Raw genomic sequence first — 17,285 nt, 5'->3', positions numbered from 1 at the left:
GTGCCCATGGGTTCAACCCCTGGTATCAAAAAAGTCACCATAACTATAGATTGTTCGATATTAATGCAGTACTTACGTAAAAATCTTAATTTTCTAGAACAAATTCCCAAATTATTTTGTCTTATTTATATAATCTTAGTACTAGATAAGGAACAGGTTATTAATAGAGTACTTATTATTATAAAGGTTTTTTTGATACCGGTGATTGAACCAAGGAATGCTTAACTACTGAACCACATCCCTACCCATTTTTATATTTTATTTTGAGACAGGGTCTCACTAAGTTGCTTAGGGGCTGATAACTTGCTGAGGCTAGTTTTGAACTTGTGTGATCCTCCTACCTCAGCCTCCTGAGCTGCTGTGATTATAGGTGTGCACCACCACACTCTATTACCAGTTATACTTTTAAAAAACACTCTCTGGCCTATGTGCAGCACATATCTATAATCTCAGCAACTTGGGAGGCTGCAGCAGGAGAATTGCAAGTTTGAGGGCAGCCTGGACAACTTGGTGAGACCCTGTCTCAGAATAAAAAATAAATAGGGTTGGAGGTAGAGCTCAGTGGTAAAATGCCCTTGAGTTCAGCTCCCAGTTCAGCAAAAACAAAACAACCAAAGGACAGACAAATGTTTCTAACTTTAAAACAAAAATCAAATCCCAGGAAGACAAAATTCAATTAAAAAATTTGTGAAAATCTTTTACCTTTTCATGCAAACATTGTGTAAGAGGGGTGGTATATAGTGTCCATTATAAGCTTCTGGTGAGACTATTTATTTACGTAATCACTGCATGTGGGAATGGGAGCTATCAGTTTGGATTTCTGATAGTCACATTAGATATATGTTGCCAGCTTGTCTTTAGGTTGCTAGATAAAATAGGTGCAACAGCAAGATATTTGACTTGGTGTCTTTGTGTGTAACAATTTTAAAATGTGTCTGTGAAATACAAAATATTCAGATAATATCATACCTATCAGTTCTAGAAAATCGTAAGCTAAGTGTGTCCTTAAATTTAACTTCCACACTGAAAAAGAATCCCAAATTCAAATTACAACTCAAGAGCAAAACCATCCTTTTCCTCAGATCCCTAGGGAACTTAAAAAAGAAAGGAACAGTTAGCCTAAGTATAAATCATATTGTAAAACTGTCATCTATATATACATCTGATATTGTTTTAGTTTTCGGCTGATAATTTGCTGTATAATGTACCTTTCCCCAAAAATACCCTGTTTTCAATTTCAATCCTGGTGATCCTTATCTTGATAATTCGTAATTCTATTTAAAAACCAGTTGACTACTCTCTTTCTAGATTACAGACCTCCATCTTTTTGGATATTTCCTCCATTTCATTACATCATCATTTTCTTTTTCAGCTTAAGCAGTGTTTTTATTACGTTTTTATTACGTTTTTATTACGTTGGTGTTAACCAGAAGTCAAACTGATTTGTCAGTTATAGAAAACCTTATCAAAAATCTTAAGCAGTTTTTAGGGATCTTTTTTTGTTGTTGTTGTATTTTTGTTTCCTGAATAGAGCAAAGTAAAAGAACCAAAGACTAGCAGAGGGTGAGAAAACATTTTCATAAATGGACCCAAGAATTGCATCTATTATAAATTGTCATCTAAGAGAATGTATAAACTTTTATACTTTGACCCACTTTAAAGTGAAAAAATCAGAAATTACTTGATTAATTAGGTGCTGACGTCCATGCTAAGCCATGTATTTAGGGTGCAGGTTGAGTACCCTTAATCTGAAACATCTGAAGTGCTCTGAAGTTGGACTCTTTTTGAGGACAACACTCAAAAAAGTTTTGGATTTGAGCATTTTGGATCTCAGAATTTTGGTTCGGGGATGCTCAACCATTAAAGCCTTTGCAAATATTCCCAGATCTGAAATACTAAAATCTGAAACACTTATGGTCCCAGGCATTTCAGCGAAGAGATACTCAGCCAGTATTAGAAGTGGAGTGAGATTGTGGATGTGTAACCGATGTGATTCTGCAATCTGCATTTGGGGTAAAATTGGGGGTTCATAACCCACTTCAATCTAATGTATGAAGTATGATATGTCAAGAGCTTTGTAATGTTGTGAACAACCAATAAAAAAAAATTTATAAAAAAAAAAAGAAGTGGAGTGAGGTGACACAGGAGAATGCCTGCCTCTCAGCAGAGTGATTGGGGAAGTGGATTTTTTTCCTTCAGTACATTTGCAGTGTCAGCATTATGAATTCAGTCAGAAAAAGATGGTGCATGTTGCTGAAATGAAAGAGCTAAGCATAACTCACCCGGCAGCCCAATACTAAAGCCAATCCTGTTCTGTAGGCCTGGAATCCTGCTGCCGAGGACCAGTGCTTTGACAGGTGCCACAGACTTGGCCAGAAGCAAGAAGTTATCATCACTAAAGTGAGTTTCTGAATCACCTGTTTTTTAAGATGAGGCGAATGTGTTTTTTTTTTTTTTTAATTACGCAAGTAATAACATGAATACATTATTGTGATAGAAGTCAAATTATGGAGAGCAAAACTCAGTCTCTTCTCCTCCATGAATTTTTAGAATATGCTGTTCCCTGTACTTAAATGCATTTTTTATTTAGTATCTATCTCAACTTTTAAAAAATTTACTTCAAAGATAAACAGGATCATACTTTATTATTCTGCAACATATTCTTTTTTCTTAAACACTATACTGTGTAAGTCCATTTGGTTCAACACATTTTAGTGTGGTGAAATACACACAGCACATTCTGACACTTCAGCCATGACTGTACCTGTGCCATTCAGTTGCAGTAAGCACATGCACACCAGGTGGTCATGCAGCCATCCCCAAAATGCTGCTGTCATCTCAAATTGAAAACCTGCTCTCTTCAAGCCACAGCTCCCCATTTCTCCCTCCTGCCCTACTGGCAACCAGCATTTTACTTTGTCTCTGTGAATTTGATTCCTTTTTAAAACCTGAATATTAAATATTTTTTTAATATTTATTTTTTAGTTATAGGTGGACACAATATTTTATTTGTATATGTTGCTGGGGATCTAACCCAGTGCCCCACACATGGTAGGCGAGCACTCTACCTCTGAGCAAACCTAAAACCCCGACCTAAAACCTGAATATTAAATATTTAGTCCACTTTTTTATGATAAAAATAATGCTATGATGAGCACTGTTGTGCATACATTTTTGTACATATATATGAGTACTTCTTCAGTATAGGTTAAGAAAACTAGAATTCTGGATTTAGAATTTTTATTTGACAGCTGTCAAGTTGTTGTCGAAAGAGACTTTATAATGTATGAGACTGGTAGAAATTTTTGCTCATGTTATGGTCAAAAAAGTGCCCTTCTGATTTGCATTTACCTAAGACCTTGAACATATTCACATTTCTATTCATTAATAGTTTTTCTGTGGATTGCTTGTTTATATATTTGCTAGTTTTCAGTTACAGCATGAATGTAGTCTTACAATATGAAGGACACCTTTGTACATTCTAAGTTATTGGTGATGTATGTTAGAAATGGCTTATCCCAGGCTCTTTCTTGCCTGCTCTAAACCTTATGATCCTTTTGTCGTCATGAAAAAGCTTTAAAATTTTTATGAGTTAAAACCTGTCAGCCTTTTTTATAGTTTCTAGGTTTTAAGGTCTTTTTGGAAAAGAAGGTTTTATCTTTAGATTTTAAAAACTATTCTCTACTTATTTCAGATTTTTTGGGAAGATTTGTATTGGGTGACATTGGGTCTAATTTTTTTCTTTTTCCAAATTTAAAAAAAAAAAATTGTATGGTCACTTTTCTTTTTTTAAGTCTTTTTTTCCTAATAATATGAAATGTATATGTAGGTCTATATCTAGACCATTCTGTTCCATTGATCTCTTCCTGTTCTCAAGACAATATTAGTTTTATAACATTGTTGGTTTTTTCCAAGTATGTTTTGGTTCCTGAAAGGGTAGAGTGTTCTCATTACCCTTCATTTGAAAAATCACATTGTTTGTTCCTTTTACTACTCTTACACTTAGGGTCAGGAATTATTGGTAATAATTTATTTAATTTCTTCATTAGCAGTAATGAGTATTTCCCTATAGGAACATAGTTTCTTCATTTATTTAGCTCTTACATATTCCAGTAAAGTTTTATAATACAGCTTCTTTCATTATTGTAGTAACTGGTACTTCTGCACTTGACTTGCTCCTGTTTTTGTTGGAAATACTTTGTTTTATATTAAATGTTTTTGTTAGTAAATTTTTAATAGTTTCCTTAATAAGGTTGAGTATGTCTCTTTTTTTTTTTTTTTTTTTTTTTTTTGAGAGAGTGAGAGAGGAAGGAGAGAGAGAGAGAGAGAATTTTTAATATTTATTTTTTAGTTCTCGGCGGACACAACATCTTTGTTGGTATGTGGTGCTGAGGATCGAACCCGGGCCGCACGCATGCCAGGCGAGCGCGCTACCGCTTGAGCCACATCCCCAGCCCGAGTATGTCTCTTATTCCTAGACTAAGTCAGTTTTTTTTTTAATCAGAAATAAATGTTGAATTTTATCAGATGCTTCTTAAGAGCATCTGTTGAGATCTTTTTCCCTTCCCTGTTTGCTTAATGTTATGAATTAATACTGGATAAGGACTCATTCTTAGCTTTCTAGAAATTTCTCTCACAACTTTTTTAGGATAAGGTTAAATTCATTTTGCTTTTATTCTAGTTGAGACAGATTTGCTTATATAGTTGTAGGTTGTTTTTTTCCTTCTTTCTCATCTGTTGATAGGGTTGTCAGATGTCACCTGTGTCCCGAGGGCTATAGTCCTCATATGAGACAACCTTGCCCGGTGGTAGAGGAGAGCAGAGCATAGCTCTAGTGCTCCTGCGTCCGTTCTAAGTGTTCTTGTGGCATATTGAGAAAGAATAAGGAGCTGAACAGTTTTCTAGAAATTACTGCACATTTTCTGAAAGCTGCATAATAAGATTACAAATCCTTTTGTAATATACCACCATTCTCATCATGTCTGGGAATTTGTTTTTAGTGGGCAGTCTTGTTATCATGTTTATCCTTCATGATGAGTCTTGACAGTAGTTCATTTGATGTTCCTAATAGGGGTTATTATTAAAGATTTTAAATATTACTTTATTACTTTAAAAGTACTTAACCAATTTCTTTTTTTTTTTTTTTTTTTGGAAGTTCATTGTGAAGGATTCTGTTGAAGAAAATATGCTGAAAATACAAAACACAAAAAGAGAACTTGCAGCTGGAGCTTTTGGAACAAAAAAATCGAATGCTAATGAAATGAAACAAGCTAAAATTAATGAAATCCGAACTCTAATTGATTTATAATTTTTGGGATTTTAGTAAGGTCAGTTTGATCAGATACTAAGTTTTGAAAATGAGAAACATTACAGAGATTTAGGAATGAGCTCTAGAGTATGCCTTCTAAAAGGGGCCTATTTTATATTAGTAAAGAGGTGTTACTGACACATAATCTCTTATATGAACCTATTTTTAATGATACTTCAAATAGCAATAAGTTCCGTTACATACTGTGGCCTAAAATAATTTTTTGGAAAAAAAGTTACTTTGTTATTCAACTTTTCATAGTGTCTATGCTGAGTATTTTCATATATCTTCCAAGTACTCAGCTTTTTCATATTTCCAATAAGGTCAAACCTTTTATACTTTTGACCAGTAAAGACTTGTTTTCTATGTTGGACACATTTGGTTATTCACCAGAGCCTCTTGATTGGTGATGCGTGGATCCCCAGTCCTTGTAAATGATTAATATATACATATATACAGACTGTAAGAGATTGATTTTGACTTTGAAAAACCACAATTTGCATTCCAAAACCAAACCTTAATGAGAGACCAAAGTCCAAGTTGCTTGCATTTTTTTTTTTTTACAGCTTCATTGAGATATAATTCACATGTGACTTGCAATTTTATGTTCATGAAAAAATTAGGGACTATGTTACAATACTTATTTTCTCCATTTTTGTCAATTAGTACTACTTCATTGTTTAAATGTAATTTGATACACAGGGTGTAAATACAGTCTGGGGCTGAGAGGGAAGCAGTTTTACCCAATTTGATTTGAATATTTAAATTATGGAATATAAATAGATATTTCTATAAATAGTACTTTTTATTTATCTAGCCTTTTTTTTGGAAATAACTATAAATTTTTATAATTCAGAAGACTACTATATGTGAGAGGCGTGATGTCTGGATGGAAGTTGGGCTGGATGACCTCCAAACTCGTCTCAACTCTTAAAGACATCTTAATCCTGAATGTAAAATTTCTTTGTTATGTGTGTTTAAAATCAGAATTTGATTTTGGAACTTCAGTAATTCATCCTTACATTTTTCTTACTTTTTTACATTAATAAGCAAACTCACAGTAGTTGCCACAGAATTCTAGGTGACTCAAGTCATTTAAAATAAATAAACTAGAGGTTGCGCAGTCAGGTTTACGTATTCAGTGGTTTTATTTCCTTAAGGGTTTTTTTTTTTTCAGTCCAAAGAAGAAATTACCATAGTTAAGAGATGCATCATGTTTGATACAGACTTAAGAACACCTACTCTTACTAACAGTGTTAGAGATGAGAGCAATATGGGGTCACAGGGGACACACCTGAGATGTGCACCAATACCTGCCGGCTAAGCCCTCCCCTCCCTGTGTCTAGAGTAGCAATGGATCAGCCAGCAAGAATCCCCCCAGTCCCTTTTCTCAGAGGTGAGGCAGAGGACTGACTTCATCAAGACTGAGAGGTTCTGCTGAGACAGTAGTGGAGTAATGACTTGGGTTGGTCTGCTAGGAGTCCAGGGAAGTTCCTTACCTGCTAGCTCTAGCATTACACAAAATCAGGTGGATCAGACTCTGATTAAATGTGGCAGGTGGGTTGTGTGTGCCAGTACCCCAGTAGAATCAAGTATAAATAATTCTTAGTGGGGGGAATCCCCCAGACTGCTCCTCTTGATGGTGAAGGCAGAGGCAGCGCGGCTTCGTCTGCACAGTGAGGAACTATTTTTTTTTAAACACATTCATAAATGATGTTTGGCAAGTCATTTAAAAAATGTTTTTTGTTTTGTTTTGTTTTTGTATAGTTCAATTAAGTGGTGTTAAATTTTAAAAAAAAATTTAATTCATCCTAAGAAAATATATAAACCACTGGAATGAAAACTTCACATTATGCTATGCTGTTAATTGTTTTATTATTACATAGAATAATAGCTTTAGAAATATATTGTAAACATTGTATTTCCAATCGTGGTTCCAACTGGATTTTGTTTTACATTTAAAATTAATAAAAATATCAAAAATTGATTAGCTTACTTGGTGTCATAGTTTTGATGACTATTTTCTCATTGAATAAAATGTCATTAAATCTCATTTATATGAAGTGTTTATATAATTTTTATTGATAGTGCGTAGGAAGTACTGTGAGAGTAATTTATTCCTGTTTCCACCTTTTTAAATTCTGCTCAGTTGAACTGGTTACAATTTTTGTTCAGGCCATGCAAGGGCTAGGGATGTGGTTCAGTGATTAAGTGCCCCTGGGTTCAATCCCTGGTAAACGCCCCCCCCCCCCAAATATTCTTGTTCCAAAATTAGACTGTATATCAAATTTAAAATGCCTGATGTAAAACACTGGTCCCGATTAATTACCTCATCTGAAGAAGAAAAGGAGTTGTGACAATACCTGTAAGTACACATAGTACTGTAAATTATTGAAGATATTTTGCCCTCAAAACTGCAACTCTAGGCTGGAAATAGTTAAATCAAGAAAAGAATGCCATGAATACCTATGAGATTATCCTTAGACTGAAAGTTTTTATGCTGGGGAATGTTGAAGACGTGTTTTTTTTCCTACTTGATTTGCTTGTCAGAGTTCTTCTCACTAGCATTTAGATGAGAGTCATAAACATCATGAGGACAGATTTGATGTTTGACTCATGATAACTCACTTTAATGTCAAGTTTTGAACACTTTAAGACTTTCCAGGGTATAACAGATGCAGGCAAAAGATAATTAAGTAGACGTTCACTTCATTGCTGAACAGACCTTGGTCAGGCACAGGATGGATCTGACCTTCATGGGGAAGTTGGTCTTTCCATCCAAAGCCTGCTGTGCCCCCACTGTGTACAATGAGTAAAATTGCACATCTGTGATTTGAATGTGGCCTTTCTATACATTTTCCTAAGCAACCCTTGGTGTTTGGGGGGGTCCTTGAAGTATGAACTGTGCAGCTTTGTATAGAAGTCAGTTCATACTAATTAAAGACCTGTTCTTGAAAGAGCAGGAAAGGAAAAGAAATCCGTCACCTAGTTCAGTGATTTCCCAGCTACAACCTGTCGCACTTTTATGCATATTATATGCTGTCTTCTATGTCAGTGTGTCAGTATTTCTGATTATGAAAGTTAATTACCTTCACTAATTAAAAATTTTAAGTAAGGCCTTTCACTTTAGAGCTTTATTTCTTACACTGTGTAAAAAATTAAGGAACAAAAGATAGTAAATACACTCAAGTCATAATGTGTGATCCCTGCCTCCACATCGGCTGCCAAAAACATTTGGTGTTTTTACATCTTTTCTCAGTTAAAAAAACTTTGAATTTTATCTATTTTTTTTTAAATATTTATTTATTTAGTTTTAGGCGGACACAATATCTTTATTTTTATGTGGTGCTGAGGATTGAACCCAGTGCCTCACGCGTGCTAGGCGAGTGTGCTACCACTTGAGCCACAACCCCAGCCCCAAATTTTATCTCTTCTAATACTCTTTATTTGGAGTGCTCATTGCATGGCCACAAAGACAAGGTGGTATTTATCTGAAGACTTAGGTTTCTGTTCATCTCAACCAGGGACCTAGAAGCCCCAAAGGCAGAAGTTGCTTATGCCTCAGCGCCATCCAGAGAGGTCTGTGTACCCATACGCCACATGGAGACACTTCAATTTTTGGTAAATGTTTCACATACTTGGAAATGGTAGCAACTCACTCTCCACCAGTCCAAATAACTGTTGACTCTTCAGAAGTCACTTGTCATTCAGTATTGTAAAGTTTAGATAAATTCTCAGGTTCTGAAGCTTTTCAGGTAGCCAGCCTCCATGGTGGCTCATAGTCTCCAGGTATCTAAACCTGGTTGTTCACTCATCCACACTGAGTAGGAATGATCTCAGTAGCCAGAATAAACAAAGAAGGGTGACTGTGAAGATTAGGTCACAGAAGTCACTGCAGCTGAGGCACAGTGTTGCACACCTGTAATCCCAGCAATTTGGGAGGCTTAGGGAGGAGGATCACAAGTTGGAGGCTAGCCTGGGCAATTTATCGAGACTCTCAACAACTTAGTGAAAACCTGTCTGAAAATAAAAAGGGCTGGGGATGTGGCTCAGTGGTAAAGCACCCCTGGGTTCAATTCTCAGTAACAACAACAAAAAAGGCACTGCAACTTCTGGTTCATTAAACCTCAAATTTCTTCCTGTCATATTCTTTCCTGAATTATGCTGCTTACTCATTTTATGTTTAAAGGCTATTTTGGATCCTCTCCATTGAGTATGTCCTCTGCATCCCAGAAACATCTGTAAACTTAATAACTGATTTAACACTTCTTCTATTCTGAGTTAAAAAAAAAAAAAAAAAAACTGGAAGGTACTGGTCCAGCACAGATTCTGACAGCCTGTGCGATTACTGAGTGTGTTTGGAACAGACAGATTTTAAGGTTACAGTATTCTCCCTGGACACCCCCTGGGGATGCACTGTGGATTACAAACGAGATAAATTTGATCTCACCTTCCTCCATCTGTCAGACCCATCACCACCACTGGAGAACATTAGCTTTAAATATCTTCGATAATACTTTTAAATGCATTTACCCATGTCAAGCTTTACACTATTTTTTGAGACTGGCAAATTCTATAAATTATAAAATTCTCAAATTGATTTTTTTTATGAGAGCGAGGTAGGGGAAATACTTAATAACAACCAAGATATGGCAGTAAGTCTTTATTTTCATACAGGATGCTACTGCAGGTTACCATCAGAGAACACACTTCGATTTTCAGATATACAGAACTGAACAAAAGCTTCAGCATACTGCCTTCACGGTGCATGGAAAACTGTGAACTATTCAGACAATAGGACAAGGAGATGAGGCGGGCTGATGCCACCTGTCGATGTGTTCATGAGTCACAGGGCAGTATTATTAAAGGCTGCCTTTACCTGAAAGCACAAGTATCACTCTGGCAGCCTCTGGACAGTTGCAAAATGCACATCTAGTGAAGGGTGTGACAAGCAAGCAAGGGGCAGATGCCACATCCCATTCTGGAGGGAGAGGGGTGTGGAGCCTGGTTCTGCACACTTGAGATGAACAGCCATCTCAATGTCAATAGTGGGTCTCCCCTACCACGTATGTTGGCAGTTGCCATATTGCGAATTTCTGAAATGTTAGCTAAGTAAGTCTAGGGTTACAAAGCAGAACACTGTCCATAACAGAATGACAACTTCACAATTTTTGCCTAGTTCTCACCTGTCGTCCTGCAAGAAGCCCTTGTCTGATGAGTTTTAGTGAAAGCCTTAACAACTGTAACAGACTTCTCAGCCCACTCTAGATGCTAAGTGTCAGAAACAGGTGGATGTGAAGTGGCTGTGTCCACAGGAGGATGGCCACGCTGCTACTGGAGGTAAGTGTCCAGCTTCCTCTTGATGTTGTCAAAGGAATCTGCTCCTAGGTAATCAGCCTGGCCCTGTTCCCACCGCTCCTTCCGCTCCTCTGAGGATACAAAGGGCTGAGGTGTAGCTGGGCTCTCTCCGAGGGACATATGTGATACAGCTCCTGAGACATGTTCCTAAAAGAGAGAGCACAGAGAGTCCTTGAGAGCGGAAGTCAGATGATTTTCAAGAATGCAATAAAGTGAAGTAGGTGAGAAAAGCCAGGATGAATTATCATGCATTATAGCAAAAACTGAAAAGCATTACGTGAAACAAACAAAAAAGACACAAAGATACAAGGGTCGTATGGTTGTTTTTCCTAACGAAATGAAAACTTCTTGACTCAGTGAAAACATTGGGAGAACAAAGGAATTAGTTTAAGTTCTGCATACCTTTCTACAGAAGCCACAAGAGAAGGCCAGTGTATAGACCAAGTCTGAGAGCTGCAAACAGTTCATTAGAAAGCGTAAGAGGGGTGGACAAAGGAACACGTCTCATGATCAGTCCTCAATCTGTGGGCTCGGAAAGGTTGAGAACTTAAACAAAATGATACCTAGTGCTATGTTTCAGAGGAACCTGCCCAGAGAACCACATCAGGTACACAAGTTGTCACTTGTAAGCACAGCTGAATGGCTTGGGACTATGTACCATATTTTTCTGCCTGCTCAAGCTTTCATCTGGATTACCAAGTAACATCTATTCCTGTAGTTTCTGTTAGTTTGTCTGGTTTTGAACAACTCTCAATTCCTGTCTTCACCTTCCCTTGGTTCATAATTCTCAGTCCTTGGGTTGCAGAAAGAACAGTGTCGAGGCAGCACATGGGGCCAGTCTACTCTATGTGAGGCTTGGCTGATTCACGTTCCATATGGGAGACAACGTCTTCAGGTGTGCCCTACAAGATTGCCAATGCCATCCTGCAAAGAGCACTCGAGTGGGGAGGCACTGGAAATCTCAGCAGAGAGAAAAAGATGGTGAATGAATAAGAATAGTCACAGCTATTAACAAAGAAAATGGTGCAACAAATTTTGAACACCTGTTTTGTTGCTCTCTACATACGGAAGCATAAGGGTCGGTGTATGTATTTAAGTACACTAGAGCTTCAAAGGGTTTGGGAATACACACGTCGGGTAGCTGGGCCAACACAGGGATCACACTTGATCCTGCCTTTGCCTCACCTGGAACAGCAGTGACAAAGAGAGGCTGTTCCGGAATACTCTGCCCAATTCCAAGGACCTTCCCCAGGAAAAAGGCCCTTGAGGTCTAGTCAAGTGTACTGGATCGAATTTACAGTGCCTGACCACTTAAATTATGCTTTCCCATCCTCTTCCCTAACAATGCTGCACTTCATTCTGGGCAATAGAGGTACACCTTAAGAAGGCCCATCTCAAATTTCTGTGAGGATAACTGTCTTTCAGATCTGGATTTGAGTTCCTGTCCTGCTACTGTAGTCTGATAATTAAGACAAGTTAGGTAACTACCTACTTTAAGCCTTAAGTTACTTTAAGAAGGAAATTTTAGCAATAATAGTACTTACTGACAGACTAGTTCTAAGGGTTAAAGAAATACAGCTAACTTTACTAAGCACTTACTATGAACCAGGCACTGTTCCAACTACAGTACAAGTGTTATTCTATGATCCATACAGAATACTCAGAGAAAATGTGAGTTATTTCTCCCTTTCTCATTTCTACATTTTGGTACAAATAATAGCAACATGAGTAAAAGCTAAGCTACTATAGAAAAGAATCTCTCACAATATTATAATCCCTTTAGTCAGATAATTAACAGATTACCTGATTGTAATTTACCCATTTGGTTCTAATTTTTATAACTTTATATGTAACATCTTAATTTCTCATCTTTTTTGGGGGGGGAGGTAAAGGGTAACAAGGATTGAACTCAGGAGCACTCGACCACTGAGCCACATCCCCGGCCCTATTTTGTATTTTATTTAGAGACAGGGTCTCACTCAGTTGCTTAGTGCCTTGCCATTGCTGAAGCTGGCTTTGAACTCTTGATTCCCCTGTATCAGCCTCCTAAGCTGCTGGGATTATAGGCATGCACCACCGCACCTGTCCCCTAATTTTTCATCTTACTTCAATTCATCCAAAGGACAAACCTCAGAGGAGGACCTTTAAAGTCAGAAAACATGCCAAAGAAGGCTGGTATTGTAGATGGGAACATGTTCTCTCCTTCCTAAAAAGGAATTCTTTTTCCAGGGGTTTAATACTAGGAGTGCAAACAGGAAATCAAAATAGTCTGAGAAAAGTATTTATTGTATGTTCATACTATTGTGATTTTTCAATGAAATCTGAGCAAATGGCAAATATAAAATATAATTAAATATCTAAAGTTTTTAAACCACTAGATGAGGCATTCTCTTCTTTCACAGTTCTGGGGATCAAATCGGGGCCCCTCACATGCCAGACATTTTTTATGAATAATGGGTTAATAATTTTATAATTACAACATATGTATGTGTGTTTATTTAAAAAAAAAAGAAAACTAAAAACCTTTCTAATGAAATTTTCCACGATCTACCATCATCATGTTGCATGATGATGGTCATTGCTTTCTTTCCAAAAAAATCTTATCTCTGTGTTTAAAATGCAACTAAATATTCCCAAACTCTACTGTTAGGCCTCATTTTTATGAGTGCAGCACTAAAGTACATGAAAGGAAAAAAAAGAGAACCTACCACATGTAGGTATGAGCAGGTGTCTTTGACAAGGCCATATTGCTGAAGCAGAGGTAAGACGTTGGTGGTGAAGATGTCCCACCAAAGGAGGAGAAACTCTGGATGAGTCATGGTGGGATCGTGGGACTCACTTTTAACACTTTTTGTTTGGGCGTCGTAAGTGTAATTCCATGGCTTGACTCGTCCCAGGAAATGCACCACCTTGGCACTTGCACCAAACCTGCCAGTAAACACAATGGTCAGTGGATTCTGAGTACTGACAAGAAGACAATCGGCTGTGACAGGGCCCCTTCCATCCTATAGGAGTGGCTGGAAAAGAACTGACCTCGCTGCAAAATTTCAAGGCAGATGCTGTTAAGAGCATTCAATTGTGTTTTAAAGATAACAGGCAAAAATGCCAGCGCAGCAGAGGGTCAGGCCACAATGGAAGCACAGGTTCATGGCGCACAGGGAAGGCACAGTGATGCAGAACAGGTTTGGTATCACCCAGTGAAGCTGGGAATGCCCCACTACCAGGAGCCAATCTCCAAGGTGTACACCCTTCAGCTGCCAGTACGAGTGCAACAGGAGACACAATCAAGTGGGCCACAGCCACGGCAGCGGCACCATTTGAAACAGTCAAACCAGAAAAGGCTTTGTCCATGGGTCAGATTAGGCTGTTGCTCAACCAACCAACTTCTTCCCAGCCTACACGGCTAGGGCCACCTGACTCTGAATGGACATGGTCCTCTGGCACGACCCAGCCAGTGGAACGTGAGCAGAAGGCAGCATGGCCTAGGGGAGCTTGGCTGGGGTCTGCGCCCCTTCTCTGGGAAATGACAGCTTCTCCCTGTGGAATGCTCCGTGCAGCCTGCAGCAAACAGGCCGGTTTTAAGAACGTGTTGAAAAAAATCAAGTCAAACAATTAAATACATTTGCTTCCAGTTATTGCTTCCAGTTACATAAAGGCAAAATAAAAAATGTACTGTTTAAAGATTAGAAAACATTAATCCATATATATATATATATATATATATATATATATATATATATATAGTGTGTGAATTTTTTTTATTAGCTACACATGACATTACAATGATCTTGGCAATTCATACATTTGAATCAATTGGGGCATAATTTCTCATCTTTCTGATTGTACAGATTGCAGAATCACACTGGTCATAGAGTCACCTATTAATCCATATATATTCGATGATATTGGTTACCTGTGGAGGGGAAGGGAAGCTATAATTGGGAAGGACTGAAAAGGGATTTGCAAGGTCTTGGTTGTATTCTGTTTCTTTTTTCTTTTTCTTTCTTTCTTTCTTTCTTTCTTTCTTTCTTTCTTTCTTTCTTTTTTTTTTAGAGAGAGAGAGAATTTTTTAATATTTATTTTTTAGTTTTCGGTGGACACAACATCTTTATTTTATTTTTATGTGGTGCTGGGGATCGAACCCAGTGCCCCGCGCATGCCAGGTGAGCGTGCTACCGTTTGAGTCACATCTCCAGCCCTCTGTTTCTTTTTTAAAATTAAAAATTATTTTAACTGATACATAAAACATTAAAAATATACATATTAACGAGGTAATTGATTTTCTGATACATTTATACACCATGTAATAGTTATATCAAGTTGTATATCTCCCCAAACATTTATCAGTTCTTTATGGTACAAAATTTGAAACTCCTTCCAGCTTTCTGAAACACATACTATATTATTGTTACCTATGATCACCCTATTGTGTTATTCCATTTCTTAACTTGGGTGGTGGGTATTTTAAAACACTGCACCTTTTTTTTGATGTACATTCTTTTGTATACATACCATATTTTCACAATAAATTATATCCTGAAAAGAGTAGCAATTAAGAGCTGTCTGGTATTAGCTAGGAGGAAATCGATGCATATAAAAACAAAACAACAATAAGAACTAAAGTCAGCATACTACAGTGATACATGCATACTCATGTTTACAGCAGCACAATTCACAGAAGCCAAGTTACGGCCCCAGCCTGGGGGCCCATCAAAAGATGTGTGGGTGAGTAAAATGTGGCATATATACACACAGTGGAATTTTATTCATCCTTAAAGAATGAAATTGTGTCATTTGCAGAAAAATGGATGAAACTGGAGATCATCAGGTTAAGCAAAATAGGCCAGACTCAGAAGTCAAGGGCCATACAAGGAAGCTAGAGAGAAGAAAGGGATCTCAGAGAAATAGAAAGAACAGGAGAGGAGGGAGGTCAGGTGTGGGGAGAAGGGAAGAGGAAGTAAAGGGGAAGCACTGGGGGAAGAAACTGGCCAAGCTCTGTTATGTCATATATGAAAGTCACGGTGAATCCCACTACCATGCACAATTGTCTAAAAATTAGAAAAAAAGATAAAACTGATTAAAAATTTTAAAAAGATGACTATGTGCCAAAGGGGAAGCAGGAGCAGCGAGTGCTGAGAACTCAGAGGTGGGAGGGCACCCAGCCAGCCTGCAGGGGTGCTGACAGCAGGGGTGACTCAGTTCCAAGGCCAGGGACGGCTGATGACAGTAAGGGAATTCAAGGCACGAAGGTGGCCAGTATCAGGTACAACACTGCTGTAAGCATGATCACAGACCCTCCAATCAGAGGCCAAGAGGAAGCTCCAGGTAGGAAAGAAAGGCAATGCAGGGCAGATGCCCGGGCAGTGGGCATCCAAGTTAAGAGTCCAGGCAGATCCACCCAGAGGGGCCAATGGGTCTGACCATGAGATCAAGCCAGAGCAGACTCTGCTCAGGGGATGGTCCTCACTCTTAAAGCTTTTTTTTCCCCCTCAAATACTGGGGACCTGCTAAATGGCTACCATCAAAGAGTTTGCTATGTTTGGGCCCCAACTTCTTTAATGACACCATTAGGAATGATAATATCCCTACAAGGTAGACCTTATTAACGTGGTAATTGAGGCTTAGAGAGACTAAGTCGATCTGGGCCATTCAGCTATTAAGTGACAGAGGTGGAATCTAGTGATTTTGCTTCTAAGGTCTGAGCGCTACCATGCGGCCACTCCAGAGATCCGTGAGAAAAAGAAAGTCTACTTGTAAAGATCTTGTAAAAAGATCCTCCTTCTTTACGGTGATCATTTTATGTTGTTTCTTCTGAAAGTGAAAGGAACACTTGATAGAGACCCCAACCTCCTACATGCTGAGTTGTATCCTTAAAGGGACAGGAATCATCACACCCACTTTTGAGCACAGAAGAACTGTCAGCTAAACAGGTGACTGTCACACTAAGTCGCTATGCTCCACATGTGTCCAGGATGCTTTTGTCCACACAGGGAAAAATAAGTAACAGCAGCACAAGTGAGGAAGCTGGCCAGGACTCCCAGGGCCCTGTTGACACCTGGGAGTGGGAATTCCCAGGCAAGGACTGCAAGTGGGATTTTCAGAGGACTCTTTATGCAGGAAGAAGGGACCAGACGATGCCAGGGAAAGATGGGCAGGATTCAGATAACCCCTTCAACACATGTTCAGTGAAGGGAGGGAACCCACTCAGAGGTCTGCACCTTGTGTGCTGGAGGTTGGGAGTGGACAGGCACTGCCCCATCTTAGCAGCACAAACCCTTCCACTTGAACAGTGCACAGGGACAGACAGGTCTCTGGCCCTTCCTTTGCTCTCCTCTCCTGACTCAATTTCCCTGCCCAGGACCATGTACTTACTTGCTCCTCCTGTTAAGCAACCTCTCAGCCTCAACCTGTCCTGATGTTGACACTGCACTTTGTACCATGGGAGCAGTGCTAGCTAAAATAAAGGAAAACTTGAACATCATGTGGACTCTTCCTCTCTAAGGGCTCTTCGACAGTTCACAAATGTCCAGCAGTAGTGAGAGCAACAGCTCACATATGTGAACACTCACAAGTGGCAGGCCCTGGTTAGCAAGTGCATGGGTTACCTCATTTAATGCCC

At 38.5% G+C, this 17,285-nt stretch overlaps 2 protein-coding genes across 10 annotated transcripts in view; one reads left to right on the top strand and one right to left on the bottom strand.

Moving 5' to 3' along the window:
• The window catches only part of HLTF (helicase like transcription factor), a 48,464-nt gene extending 41,161 nt beyond the window's left edge, over positions 1–7,303 (top strand). For 6 of the 8 annotated variants that reach the window (XM_081302582.1, XM_081302583.1, XM_081302581.1 and 3 more), the window contains exons 24-25: positions 2,320–2,400; positions 5,156–7,303. In XM_081302582.1, coding sequence (XP_081158708.1) covers positions 2,320–2,400; positions 5,156–5,308 — 234 coding nt within the window. In that variant the 3' untranslated portion in view covers positions 5,309–7,303. The remainder of the gene's footprint in view (positions 1–2,319; positions 2,401–5,155) is intronic. The other 2 variants (XM_081302578.1, XM_081302577.1) reach the window with 2 other exon arrangements.
• A 2,653-nt stretch (positions 7,304–9,956) lies between these two features.
• Positions 9,957–17,285, bottom strand: part of GYG1 (glycogenin 1) — a 33,886-nt gene continuing 26,557 nt past the window's right edge. The window contains exons 6-8 of one of the 2 annotated variants that reach the window (XM_081302585.1): positions 13,375–13,594; positions 11,069–11,119; positions 9,957–10,813 (exon numbers count right to left, since the gene is read on the bottom strand). In XM_081302585.1, coding sequence (XP_081158711.1) covers positions 10,640–10,813; positions 11,069–11,119; positions 13,375–13,594 — 445 coding nt within the window. In that variant the 3' untranslated portion in view covers positions 9,957–10,639. The remainder of the gene's footprint in view (positions 10,814–11,068; positions 11,120–13,374; positions 13,595–17,285) is intronic. The other variant, XM_081302586.1, reaches the window with a different exon arrangement.

The sequence above is a fragment of the Spermophilus citellus genome (assembly GCF_964194105.1).
Source record: "Spermophilus citellus genome assembly, chromosome: 7".
In the NCBI taxonomy this organism is placed as follows: domain Eukaryota; kingdom Metazoa; phylum Chordata; class Mammalia; order Rodentia; family Sciuridae; genus Spermophilus; species Spermophilus citellus.
This window is presented reverse-complemented; position numbering and strand designations above follow the sequence as displayed.